The 13,315-nt window shown below is 39.5% G+C and overlaps 1 protein-coding gene across 1 annotated transcript in view; it reads right to left on the reverse strand.

The window, feature by feature from the left end:
* ADAMTSL1 (ADAMTS like 1) overlaps positions 1–13,315 on the reverse strand; it is a 312,286-nt gene that overhangs the window by 33,993 nt on the left and 264,978 nt on the right. The window contains exons 20-22 of the mRNA XM_030470560.1: positions 11,058–12,195; positions 5,249–5,376; positions 2,107–2,235 (exon numbers count right to left, since the gene is read on the reverse strand). Of these exons, the coding sequence (XP_030326420.1) occupies positions 2,107–2,235; positions 5,249–5,376; positions 11,058–12,195 (1,395 nt within the window). The remainder of the gene's footprint in view (positions 1–2,106; positions 2,236–5,248; positions 5,377–11,057; positions 12,196–13,315) is intronic.

The following is a 13,315-nucleotide window of genomic DNA, read 5'->3' on the forward strand; positions in this document are numbered from 1 at the left end:
ACAGATTTTATTAATTGTATATTTTCCAGGCATAGGAGAGACAGTTGATCAAAACCACTCTGTTCCTGGATCTCTTCTCATACATAGTTTTGTTTGTGTGTGTTTGTTTGTTCGTTTTAATTACTGCTGTTGAATTTATAGCAGTATTTGTATGAAAATAGGATTCTAGTGCCTATAAAATATTTTGGCCCTCATTACCGACTCTCTTATTCCCTGTGTAACATCACAGCTTGAGGTTTATAAATTTATCAAAATTTCAACAGTAAAATCTGGTGTCAGTCACAGTTGACATTTTCTGCAGAGGCAGAAGATAAACACCCATGAAGACAATTATGATTTAGGCAGATTTCTCCTGAATCACCAGAGAATCCAATATACTTAATGCTACTAGATATCAAAAAAGCCTTCTTCTGGGAATGAAGACAGTGATTCTGCTGTGACAGTACTAAAATTTTCCATTGTAGACGTACATTGTCACGGTAGGTTGGCTTCATAAAATTGCTAGAGATTATTTTCCTCTCAGAAAAGGCACTGAATCTGTGCCCCAGACTGTACTGTGGTCCCCTGCTCTAGTCTTCCATAAGAACTACGGCAGCTTTGCTCAGCTATATCCTGTTCTTTTCATGATGTATTTATACTTATGGGAAATGGCTGCACTTCTTAAATCAGTAATCACCGCCTACATCTGTGGGGCCATCCCAACTGCAGCTGAGAGAACTCAAAGAGAGAAATCCGAAATAATTTATGTCCATATAAAGCTTAGTCTCTTTCAACACTACCAGTGCAGGTGGCCATTTAGGGGCCCGGGGAAAAATACAACAGCTTTCATCTCCTTCTTCCTTGAAAGACACTGGACATCAATCTGATTGCAAGAAAGTGTCTAGTTTCTGTGTTGAGAGGGCAACAGAATTACTGAATTCACTCCCTAATGAATTACTAGGAAAAATAATACTGTATATTTCTTTCGTTAATCCCACTGAGCCTAATTAGTAAATTGGGATCCCGGTCTAGTGTTTGCACAGCTATTGCGCATGCTTTGCTAAAAGACAGATGAACAAATTAAGAAACTTGAGCCAAATACTTTTTTCATTTAAGAATTTGCATAGGAGTGCGGTTGGCAGCACTTGAAGAAAAAACTGACAACCGCTAAGTGATTACAGTGAGCAGAAAGTGTAAAAAAGAAGGACATCTGTATATTTGCAGAGCAGATGCTTATTCAGTCATCTGAAGTAGCTGCTAAGGACAAGAAGCTAAAGCAAGGGTCCAAGGGACTTCATATCAGTCTACTAGTCCACTCCACACATATCTCCAATGCAGATATTTGTGCAACACTCAGCATGGTTCAGTCTGTGTTTTATAAGCTGCTCCCTTCCCCTTCTATTCCCCCTCATACTATGCACAAAAGTGTAATGAATCAAAGATCTGACCCCGACTTTTTAGAGATTTCCCAGGTCTCTCTCTTCCCTCACGCTCCTCCCCATTCAAAGACCACTGCCACCAACAGCCGTAGGACTGCAACACACAGATTGGTCACCACTGGAAAGAGGCAACTACCGTTGTGAGATTGAGGGACATTCAGTCTCTGTCTGAATAACAGTTCCAGGAAGAACTCTGTTTCAGCAGAATTCCTCTGAACTCCTGCACTCCCAAGATGAAAAAAGAAAAATCAGAAATCGAGTGTGCTAATATGTCCTTAACTTTAAAAAAAGTGTGGAAGGAAAAGAAGGAACTAATCCGAGTGGGCTTTGAAAACTCAGTCAATATGGAAATGAGTCATTCCACGCTTATATATTCTCACCAAACATCCCCAACAGGTAGGAATGTGTGTCAGATTTGTTGTATCCACATCACACTGTGCATCTCTAACAAATGTCTTGTCGTATTGTCTCAGACCAATTTTCGTAAGCCACTACACTTTTCCTATTGGTATTGATAAAAGGAGGACTACTTCTATGCTAAGAATTAATGCAAGCAATGAAGTTTGCCCAAGTCCTAAGAAAATCTTGCAGTTTCACCCAGCTGCCCCTGAAGACACCAATTTAGCAAAGAACACCACAGAAATTTACAGCCAAAGGCACCTGCATGAGAGATCAAACAATTTCTCACCTGCAACCTGGCAGCTAATGGTAACATTTGCTCTCTGGATTGTTTTCACTGTGCTTCCAATATCAACAGTGACCGCAGGCGATTCAGTGTTGATCACAGTAGCTCTTGATGCCTTTATCAGTGGCTTTCCTGCATAAAAAAAGCACCATAATTACCAGATCAAGCACCCTGGACTGGCATGGAACAGATGGTCTGGTACACTCTGTGTTAAAGTACCTACACAGGACAGGTGGCTAAGGGAAAATGCTGGAGTATGAGGCCACTTTCTCTTTATGATATTATAGTGTCACCAAACTCCATGGAAAAAGCTGTCTTTTTTTTTTTTTTTTTTTTTTTTTTTTTTAGAAATGGCATACTCAGAGCAGAGGCAGAATAGCATTAAAGCCATATGGACACACATGAGAACCAGCTGAATCAATAAACACTGGTATCACTGGAACTGCAGCAAGATGTTTGCCTTGTACTGAAACCAAAATACCACCTTTTGCCAAAGGCCAAACGCAAGAAAAAGAAGCCTGAGTGATGGCTACGGGCACATTAATAGTGCAGTAGGTTTAGAGCAACATGCAAGCTGTTTCTACAAATCCATCATGTTTTCTTTAACCAAAGGAGAAACACTTGGATTGAGAAGACCAGACAATAACCTGAAAATTTTCTTAGAATGGCTAGTGTAAGAAGATTTGCAAACTCATCTTTATCCAAAAAGACTATAAACACATTTTTTTTCCCCTTTAAATAAATGGTCAGACACAGAACAGGTTCAGATATCATCATTTGCCTGTAGAAGCTGCAGTTTTAGGCTAATGTCTACTGCTGATTTCATTTGTGTGTTGATCTGAAGGTGATCAAGGAAGAAAAGATGAAGGAAAGAAAAATCATTCGGTTTCATTGAGCTCATGGAGAGTCCTGAAAATTGAATTCAGCCCTAACTATAAATTATTCCATATAGATATATTTCCAGGGCTTTGAAAAGATGCCTTTCATCTGGAATTACTGTCATAATCAATTCAGGCTTTTTTGGTATTTTCTCTTGGTGCTTTTAATACCTAAGAATAGCAAAGTAAAATATTATATTTTATTGTTGAAATATCTCCAAAATTTTTGATGCTTTGCATCAAGATGTAAAGAAAAGAAAGTAAAATTCTTCAGCTATCCATCAGCCTTTTATTTTCCTGATTGGTTTCCACTATCACATCAAAAGACTAAAAATCTTCTGTTTAGCCCACAAATGAGTAGCAAATCATTGAGAAAAACGGACGCATTTTCCACTGTCTTTTTTTCCATGCGTGTGTTAAACTAATCAGAAAATCCTTCAATGGAACAAGCTTTCAGCCCCACTCCTGATCCCTCTAAAGATGGTTTCAGCTTTCCAGTTTTGGTTTTTTTTTTTTTTTGAGAAAGTACTCCATTATGCCAAAAAGGTTGTTGCTTTGTTCCAAAAACTGCTCAGTATCTCATTTTGATATTTATGGCCTCATTTTATAAGATGTTCAGCTCTTTGCCTTGGATATGAGATAGAAATGCATACCAGTTCCTAAGCAGAGTTTAGTTTGAGTCTGGGATGCATGAATGTTAATTCAACTAAAAAGTTTAAGCTACAACCTTGATAATTAATTATAATCAAAAAGCCTTCCTGTGCCACATATATACCTAACACCAGTTTATTTTTCTATAGCTTCACACGAAATTGTCTCCACAAGTTATGTTGTACAAAGACTACAGCTTTTAAACTTACTGAAGCAATATAGACAGAATAGCAGTTTTCACTGATGATTCTTTAACCTCATGTTCAGCTTATTGCTGGTGCAACACAAGAGGTTTACTGTGAAGTCACTCCTTATAAAACACTATACTGTCTTAGCAGCAGCACCACTGCTTCACTGCCTAGGATTCAGCAAAGATATTCCTGATCTGCAGTAGTGTAATCAGGATCAGACTCTGGTTTTGCCTACATGTAATATATAGCTTTGATGCAGAGCTTCCTTTTCCACTCTGGGGGATTCAGTGGTTCTCCTTCTAAGGGACAGAAAAAGTCTCTTTCCAGCTGGTTTACTGATCATCAGAGCTTCACTGCTGGCCGTTGCTGCATTCCTAGATTTCTTTATGCTCCTCCTACCTGAAATTTTCTCTGCATTTTGTGTAAGAATGTCAAGCTTATCAACATCTATTAATTCCTCTCATCATACATGCATACATTGGCAGCTGATGGTCACTGCCTGCACACTGGAGGCCTCCAAATGTTGCCACATTCTGGATCAGTGAGATGAAGAGGCCTGAAAAATCAATCAGCTTTCTAGCATTCCTAATGTGTTTCCTTTTGCTTTTGTGATAAATAGGATCCTCCTCTGAGACCTCTCTGCCTTCTGTGTCTTCTGTCCCTTTGTCTTACTCAACATGTCTTCATTCACATTTGCTGCTCTTTCCTTCTACTAGTCCTGATGTGATTGTGAGCCTGCTGATATTGCCTACCAAAGAACCTTGAAGAAGCTGGATTCATGCACTCCCTCCCATTTCCTTTGGCTTTTATTTGGGTGACTTTTCTCTAGAAATGAAATCTAAACTAACAAAGGATATTTAGTCTGCTTTAGAACTCAACCATTACTAGAGAAATAGAAACATAGAAGTCAATTTTATGAACCTCTCTTTGCCAGCAACTGAAACAGTGTCAGCCATGCTTCTGCCACAATGGATCAAATATGATACAGGGTTTGATCTTGCAAGGGGCCAGCTCTTCAGCTCCGGTATTTTTCAGGCTTGCCTAATGTACATGTGAACAAGTCCTTCAAGCAGTCAGTTAGACTTGAAGAGATCAGCAATAGGTTTAAAATGAGGCATATGAATTATGTGGCTTGGACTGCACTGCCCATATAGGCTGTGAATAACCAGGATAAGCACTGTCTTGAGAGCATGTCAGATGCAGAAAGTGAGAAAAAGCATTCATCTCTTGCAGAAATGCACAAATCTCAGGAACTGTCTGTGAAAGCTGGGTTTTATAGCTCAGGGTTTTCCAGAGTTCACATCCTGTGTTTTCACCAGTGTATGTCTGTTGACGCACCTTGCCCACCCAGCATCACATCAGTTTCTGCCCAGGATCACACAAGTGGCAGGGACCATGCTGCAATCACAGAAAGTGAACTGTTACCTGCTAGAGTAACAGCAATGGAGACAGAGTCAGATCCCAGGGCATTAGATGCATTGCAAGCGTAGAAACCCACATCAGCTTCCACAGGTGCTAGAATCTGCAAGGAGTCATCAGGTTGAAGTAAGATCCTGGAGTAAAGCAGAAAGAAAGACGTAATGGTCTCTTAGTTTGTGTAAGCATGAATACATTTACATTTCTTTTTTATTGTTTGGTTCAGGCCTTTGGGCTATATTTAAAAATCTTTGAAGAAATTTAGTCTTACATTGAGACTATGAGCTGTGATTAATTAAATCAAATTTTAGTCTAGTTCCCAGCATGTGTGTATTAGAGAAAGATTGCTGAGTACGTGGGATATCTGCCCATGGATTGTGAAACCTCCTCCTCTGCTGTGTCACTTCGTGTATCGTGTTGAATGGGTTGCCTAGCCTTCCTGTCTCCCAGTTCTGCAAGTACGAGTAGCAATAGTAAAGAAAAAGCTGAATTATTGCAAGGGAAAAAAAATCACAAAACCTGCAGAAGCTAGGCAGAAAGAAGTGAAATGAACCACAAGCTCAGTGTCAAATCCTGAAATAGGCTCCAAATTCTTTGATTGCTTTTCAGTTTGTAAAAATTCAGCAGTCTCACTGTTCCCCTAATAGTCAGTGGAGACAGAGAGGAATACTCAGCTTCTCCTTGGGCTGAACCAACTGTTTCTTTTCTCTGCCAGTAAGAGGAGCCTACTGTGATCTCAGTGCACTGCTCATGGTTAAATGGGATGAATATGGCCTTAGAGGTCTTATGAACTGCTTCTTTTCGCAGTCTGGTTTTGCAGCAGTGTAACTCCATCAGGTCCCGATGTATACCTGTTTAACCAAGAATTCATTCCATGGGCTGTTGTGAATGCTTATGTACCCTTATTTCCACTATAGTGTATTTCATAATTATTTTTCCTTTGTCTTAATTTTTTAGCTGAAACTGTTGTTAAGATCTAATGATAAATCACTTTTCTCATCAGCAACTTTCAGTAGCTGTTGTATGTAAACTCTTAGTTGAAGCTGTGATTGATAGTGACAAAGGTAAAAGTGGGGGAGGGATATGCCTGTAAAACACATGCAATAAAAGTCTGCTCACAGATCCTGGAATTGATGAGTTTCTTTCCATTCCCACCCTCTCCTACTCCCCAGTGAGAACTGGTGTGTCATGGGCCAGAAAGAAGCAGATACTTGATCTTGCACAACAGTGTGGGTGGTAGATCTCTAAAACAAACCAGATTAAGGCCACCCATCAGAATCTATTATAGGAAAAAAACCCCAGAGTTAAAATTCATTTTTTTGACCTTTTTTGAGTAATAATAATAATTATTAGTAGTAAAAGGAAAGAGCTGCTTTTTGTCAAGCAAGTTTTGCAAGTGCCTAGAAAAATGCACATTTGCTAAATAAACATTAATAATTTTTAAATTGCATCTTTGCTTGCACAGCAAAAAAACCCCAACGGTTAAAAGAATTCCCTCCCCACTTCTGCTTTCGAGGATCTTTTCCTTCTTACCCCTTATTTATAAACAAGGCAGACTTCTATTTAACCACTGTTAATAATGCTGGCAATTAACAAATTTATTTACTCACAAAACTAGTCTTAGTATGCCTCAGTATCTCACACATAAATCTTTTAGTTTAACACTGATTCAATCTCAACATGGAATTCATTAAAGCTTCAAAATTTGTCCCAAACTATACTAGTGTATAACAGTTAAAAGCTGTGTGTATTCTGCCTGCATGTATGCAAATATAGTATGTAAGCTGATCAGTCAGTTCTACAACAAACTAACACCTGCAAACCCCCAAAAAAAGTTTTTATGAATTGTTTCTGTCACCTTTAGGTTGAGGAAAGACCTTGCTTAATATTGCACCTTGTGAAAGACAAGGGACCATAATTTGTTTGTTATTAATCAACTCTGCTGACGTAAATCTCTTTGCCATTTTAAGCAACCTCAAGATGCAGCTCAAATATTTCCAGCAATAGAAATAGGCCAGGTAGGTACCTGCCTTTAAAAAAAAAAACCCAAAATACAATACAGCGCCATCTTCCTATCTTTTCAACCCAAGTGTTAATGTCCTTCTCTAGAAACAAAGCCAGTGTCGTCTTCTTTTCAATAATTCTTTTTGCTATTTGTGTGTCACAATTTGGCATAGCTGCTTTTCTTGAAAGCAGAAATTTTATTATCCCTCTTTGTATAGAATGATTTTGGCTGGATTCCCTATTTGCTCATTGATTGCTGTTTTTGTTAAGTATTGAGTTGCTTTTCAGTGGCGAACAAAATACCAGTTGTAACAATTCTTTCTGTCAGCAGCCTGTCTTCAGAATCTTGTTTATGTACTTAAAATAAACAGCTTAATGTTTAATCAGTCTCATCTCAGTTGCTCCACACTGCATTGTCTCCAAGACAAAAATGTATTTTACAGGACATACATACATCAGTGAGCAATTCAGATGGCACCCTGCAAACACTTAACTCTGTATCACCTACTGTTTCCATTCTGCTTCATGTCCCTTTATAAAATACATTTCTGTTTTAGAAAAGTTGAATTATCAAGTAAAAATGGGTTCATACTGATGAAAATTATGGCATTCTTGGAAGGCTTACTAAATAACGCAAAAATCCCTCAAAGATTTTTCACTTTTAAAATTGATTCCTAAAGAAGTTAATCTGGATTGTCTTTGAAATAAAACATTTTCCATCATTTCAGAAGTCTCTAGACTTTGGTAGAGATACTAGGTTCTGAAACTCTGAAGCTGCACCTAGAACCCGTGCTGGTATTAATCTGACACTTTAACCTTAGGAGAGAGTATGGACACTCCTAACATTCAGCCTGAGTGCATGTTAAATATGCACTCAGGCTGAATATGCAGACTCAAGCCAAGGATCCTTTACTGGAACCACACAGCTATGTTTAACTCTTGAAGCTTTTTGTTTAACTCCTGAAATGTCATATGTTTTCATTCTATTGAGTAACTGACACTTTTCGGGGGGGCCTGTGTTATGTCTTTTAGTTTCAGTACCTAGACTACAGCTAAAGAAATTAAGTTTTGCAAGTGGAGCTATGTAGCAGGAGTCATAAATACTTTTAGGTGGGTAGAACAGCTCATGGAAGGAGGCAATGGGAATAGAGCCATTCGTTACCAAATCACTGTTCTAGACAAAGTCCACAGCCACAACTCATAAATGTGAGTGCCCTTATCTCAGTATTTGGTAATACACAATACAGATAGCTATCACCCAACCTAAACCCAGCAGCCCACATTCTAAAAGTCACAATACAAACCAGATATATTGAGAATTTCATTATACTGAGTAGGGCATGAGCTAAAGGACTTCAACAAAACTCTGACATTCCTAGCCAAAAGTGTCTCTCTTTCTTTGATACTAGTGAAGAAAGGCCTATCTATAGTATTTTTTTATTCCCATAAAGAGAGAGGTTGGCTGGAAAACTTGTTTCTCTTCTCCATTTAGTGGCTGGCAATGTATGAAGAAGACAAGCTGCAGAGCTGAAAGACTGCTCAAGCGTACCAAACGCCACAGCATCCAGATGGCCTTGCAGTTTACAGCAGTATACTGTGAGACTGCTTAAACCGTGCCTTCCATCTACACAGCTGATTGAAAGCCATCAAGAGCATTCTGAGCCAAAACCAGAATACTGCTGTTAAGAACCCAGCAAAACATCTACAGCCCAGTTTTTATATGCACCATGATTTCTAAACAGTAACTCCAATATTACAGATGCTGAGTATCTCTGGAGCCCACAGCACTGCTCACTTCACTCCCCACCCACCAACCAGGAGGAACCATAAGTGATGAATACAGAAGGAAGTTCATAAAGTGGGAACTGCCTTGACTTGTAGAGAAAAGCTGTCAATGAATAACATTACTAACTAGCAAACAAACTATAATTCCCTGAGTCTTTCTGATAGAAATTTTAAACCACATAGTTGCCTGAAGATTCAGAAATACAACACAGCATTTAATGCTATTTCAGCCAAACTGAATGGAAACAAAAAGGTTGAAAGGCATTGTAAAATAAAAATAAAATAAAATAAAATCAAAACTAAAATTTCAGAAATTGTAAGACTGTTTTATTGTCAGCTAAATGAATTTGCCTGTTGCTAAACCATGGCTGCTTATATGGTGTAAGTGTATAGTGTCCATCATTAACCACATGTGGACTTCATTTAACTTTTATTCTCTTTCAAGTATACTACAGAAATCAAAGTCATTTCAAGTAGAGGGGAAAAAAAAAAGTCCCTTAATGGCAAAATTCACTGGCAATGAGATTCTATATGTGAAACTTCTGGGGGGCCATGAAGATATTTTGATAGGAATATGGCCAAATAAAGGGATACTACAGGCCCAAGTTTTGATTAGGACTGCATATGATTTCCACAAGAGATATGTTCCTGCTTTTAGTGTGCCCCCCCTGCAAAATTTACAATTTTTTGTGTGAAACCTAATATGCTTACTAGCCTTCAGACACAGAGATAGACAAGAACCAGGAAATTCAGTACATTAAAAAAACCCAATGATTTTGGAGAGATTCAGTTGCCAAAGTGAGAAAGGAGCTAATAAACCAATTGTATAACTGTGCAGAACAAGTGATTGTACTGAAGTCAAGACTTTACTGGATGATCCATAGACACCACACTGGAAATTTTTCCCTTAACTCCATCTTTTCTCATTTCCCAAGCTGACCTTACGAGTAAATTCACATATCCTAACTGAGGTCAGTATCTTGTGCAGAAACAGCTGAAAGCAGATCTCTGGACTGTTTTATTGTACCATGTTTCTTAATAAAACTGCCTCTTACACTCTCTACTCATCCTTTCTCACAGAACAGAACCAAATTATAAAATCTCAAGTATACACGTGAGAAAAATGTATGTTATCAACACGGTTATGCATATAACTAGCATTGAAAATAATCTCTTTTGGTGTGCTCTTGCACACGAATAACATGGAGTGACAGGCAGGTAAATTCTACACGAAGGAAAACCATCATAATTTCTGTGGTGCTCTGATAAAAGTATTTTGTTACTCAAGTTTACGGGGTACACCTGAGGCCATATGAGCATATGAGTTTGAATAAATGAGGATGCAACCAACACATATCAGAAGACTAATGCTTAGAGATTGGTGTGCTGAGATGACAACACAGCTGCAAATAGCCATGAAGCATGGTTCCACATTTTCCAGTCTCTATCAGAACTACACAGAGAATGGTGGTTGAAGTGCCCCCCTGAGGTTTATCTGGGGGCAGTTTTAAACACAGATACACATGTGGAAGGCAGAAGGCTCACTCCCTCCATCTTCTGCTACCACAGCCATATCAGACAGACCCTGCTGAAGCACTGTGCGAAATGCCAATTCATATCCCAAATGACGAGACACCCAGAGGATAATAGTAATAAGCTATAATTTTTATATGTCAAAACCAATCTCCATAGCAGAAACCTCCACCTTCAGATGGGAAAATACACTAAGAGTCACAGCCTCCAGACAGGGTGTTGACTGCATTAGGCATTTATCTACTTTAGTACTTTACAACTCTTCATCTTGCTTACTGAAACAGAAGTAAAACTCTCATTTGCTACACCAGACTGACCCAGTATCCAGACCTTGCTGAAGAGTTACAGTGCCCTATTTACCACTTCACATGTGTTAGCCCTTCTTTTCATATGAAACCAAACCATAGGAAAATATGGTTTTGTGTGGGGGACTGACAGGAAAACTGAAGAGTCAAAATATCGGTTATTTTTTAAGAAGTTAAATAACACGTTTTACCTATCGTTGTATTTCACCTCCTCTCCATTCTTAGCCCAGCTGATGGTGGGCTTTGGGTTTCCCACTGCTTCGCAATGAAGCAGCACGCTCAGTGTGCCGCTGGCTAGGACCACTGTCTGTCCCAGGTGGGTAACAACCTCTGAAGCAGAAAGCTGTTGTGCTGCTGAAATCTTTCGTAGGATGGCAGGCTTTTGATGAGGTCTGCGCAAGCCTTTTACCAGGTCTACAGAGGTAGGAAGGAATGCTTCAGCAGATGATGTCCTCAGGGAGCTGGTAAATCCAGAAACATGTCTGTGGACAGGGTGCTCCACTGAGGTTGAATCTATTCCTTTCCTTGATGCTCTGATAACAGATTCCTGGTGCTCCAAGTGGCTCTTGAAGACCTCATGAGCCAGCTGCACAACAAGCTGCTCAGTGTAGACATCTTTAAGCTCCTCAGGCTGTTGAGACAAATTACTTATGATATCATCCAAGCGTTTCTGCTCTGTGACCATAGTAAATGGCAGGCTATACTCCCGGCTCTGGTCCTCCTCTGACGATGCATTTCTCTCTGTGGACTCCTGGGCTTCCCAGGACGCCAGATTTTCCCCTGGCCAGCCCCTGTGCTGCAGCAGCCTTGAGACAATATAATCATACCACCTGACGGGGTCCACAACGTGCCCTCGCTTTTCAGCCTTGCTCCCATTGAAAAGAATCCCATTGATATGTTTCTCCTCTGTTCTCAAGGCTTCATTTAAGCTGGGCTTTCTCATAGTCTCTTCTTCCCTCATACCAGCTGGTTGCCCAGCAATGATCTTGTTGCTTCCAATTAGTTTAATTACAAAATGCTCCTGGACTGGCCCTGCTGTGCAGGTGTATGTCCCCGTGTCTGAAGGCTTCAAACGGTTGATTTTTATATACCCATAGGGTGTAATGGTGATGTGAGCTGAGCTGGTGAGCCTCTTGTCATCCTTCTCCCAAGTGATCATTGATTTCCGGAACCTCCTTGTAGGGCATCGGAGAATTACAGAAGTTTTGGGCAGCAGGTAAGCATGTCCACCCACAATAAAGTGTAGTTTCTTCTGCTTCCTTGTCTGGATGTAAACTTTGTTTATGGCCATAATGTGGGGGCTTTGCTTATGAGCTGGCCTGTTGAGCCCTGAAATATCATTAAGTCTATTAGTATATGATACCATTAAACAAAACAAGCAGTTTACTTTGGTGCTGGCAGCATTCAACCTATTAAGAGATAATAATGGGAGAAACTGGCCGCCAGCTGCTGAACATTAAGTTGGAGCAATCAAAATAACAGGAATAACAAGGTGCCTTTAGGAATGCAAAAGTAGTCCTGCCTAGGGTACATGCAGAAACCAGAGAGTCAGAGACAAAATCTTTATGGGAGGGAGAATACTTCAGTGGAAATGTAGTTCTTGTTGTTCAAGTATTTAAATGAATACTCTTGATTTATAAATGCATTGCAAAGACATGTATTTACCATCTGAACCCTCAAAGGCAACATGGTCTTGCAGCTCACAGCAGCAAGGAGAGTGAAAGTGCTGCTACCTCAGGGAGTAATGTTGAATAGAACAAAACTGTCTGGACTAGGCTTAAAGACATGGTAAATAATATCGAAGTGCACTAGTTCAGCATGTCCTTCCAGTTTCCAGATCTGTATGACAGAGATCTTTGTTATGAAACTCTAAATAAAGCAGTATAGATATATTATTAGTAAATACCATGCAACATTTTTTCTTAGCTTTGCTTCTGAATGTCTGATCTTCCTTTCTCCTTAATATACCCAACATTTAGCAGTTTCAGTGTTCATAGCCAGCTTTAAGCTGAAGCTAGGCTGACTTTCAAACTGTTGCACATCTAGTTGGCTTACTATGAGCCAGGGAAAGGCATATAGGGAAACTACTGCTCTTGTGAAGGGCAACAAAAGATGCATGAAACACCAACGTAAAATACATCTAACTTAGGTTGCATGGTTCATTAGAAATCCCATAGACGTCATAGAGGGTTCCAAGTGACATAATGAAATACATTCTTAAATATCTTCAACAACATCCCTTATCAAACATTTTCTTTGCAGCTGTTCTAACAGAGTTTATTTGCAATTGCCCTCAGACTGCTGTGCTGTATCTCTGAGCCTCTACATTCCAGTTGTGAAATTCAGATCTAGATTTGGGTCAGAATTTTGAGCCAGTTCTTCCAGAAACTAGTAGCTTCCTTCCAGCATATTGGCTCAGACCCAGCTCCAACAGTAAAATTTATAGCTC

Source organism: Strigops habroptila, chromosome Z, assembly GCF_004027225.2.
Source record: "Strigops habroptila isolate Jane chromosome Z, bStrHab1.2.pri, whole genome shotgun sequence".
NCBI lineage: Eukaryota > Metazoa > Chordata > Aves > Psittaciformes > Psittacidae > Strigops > Strigops habroptila.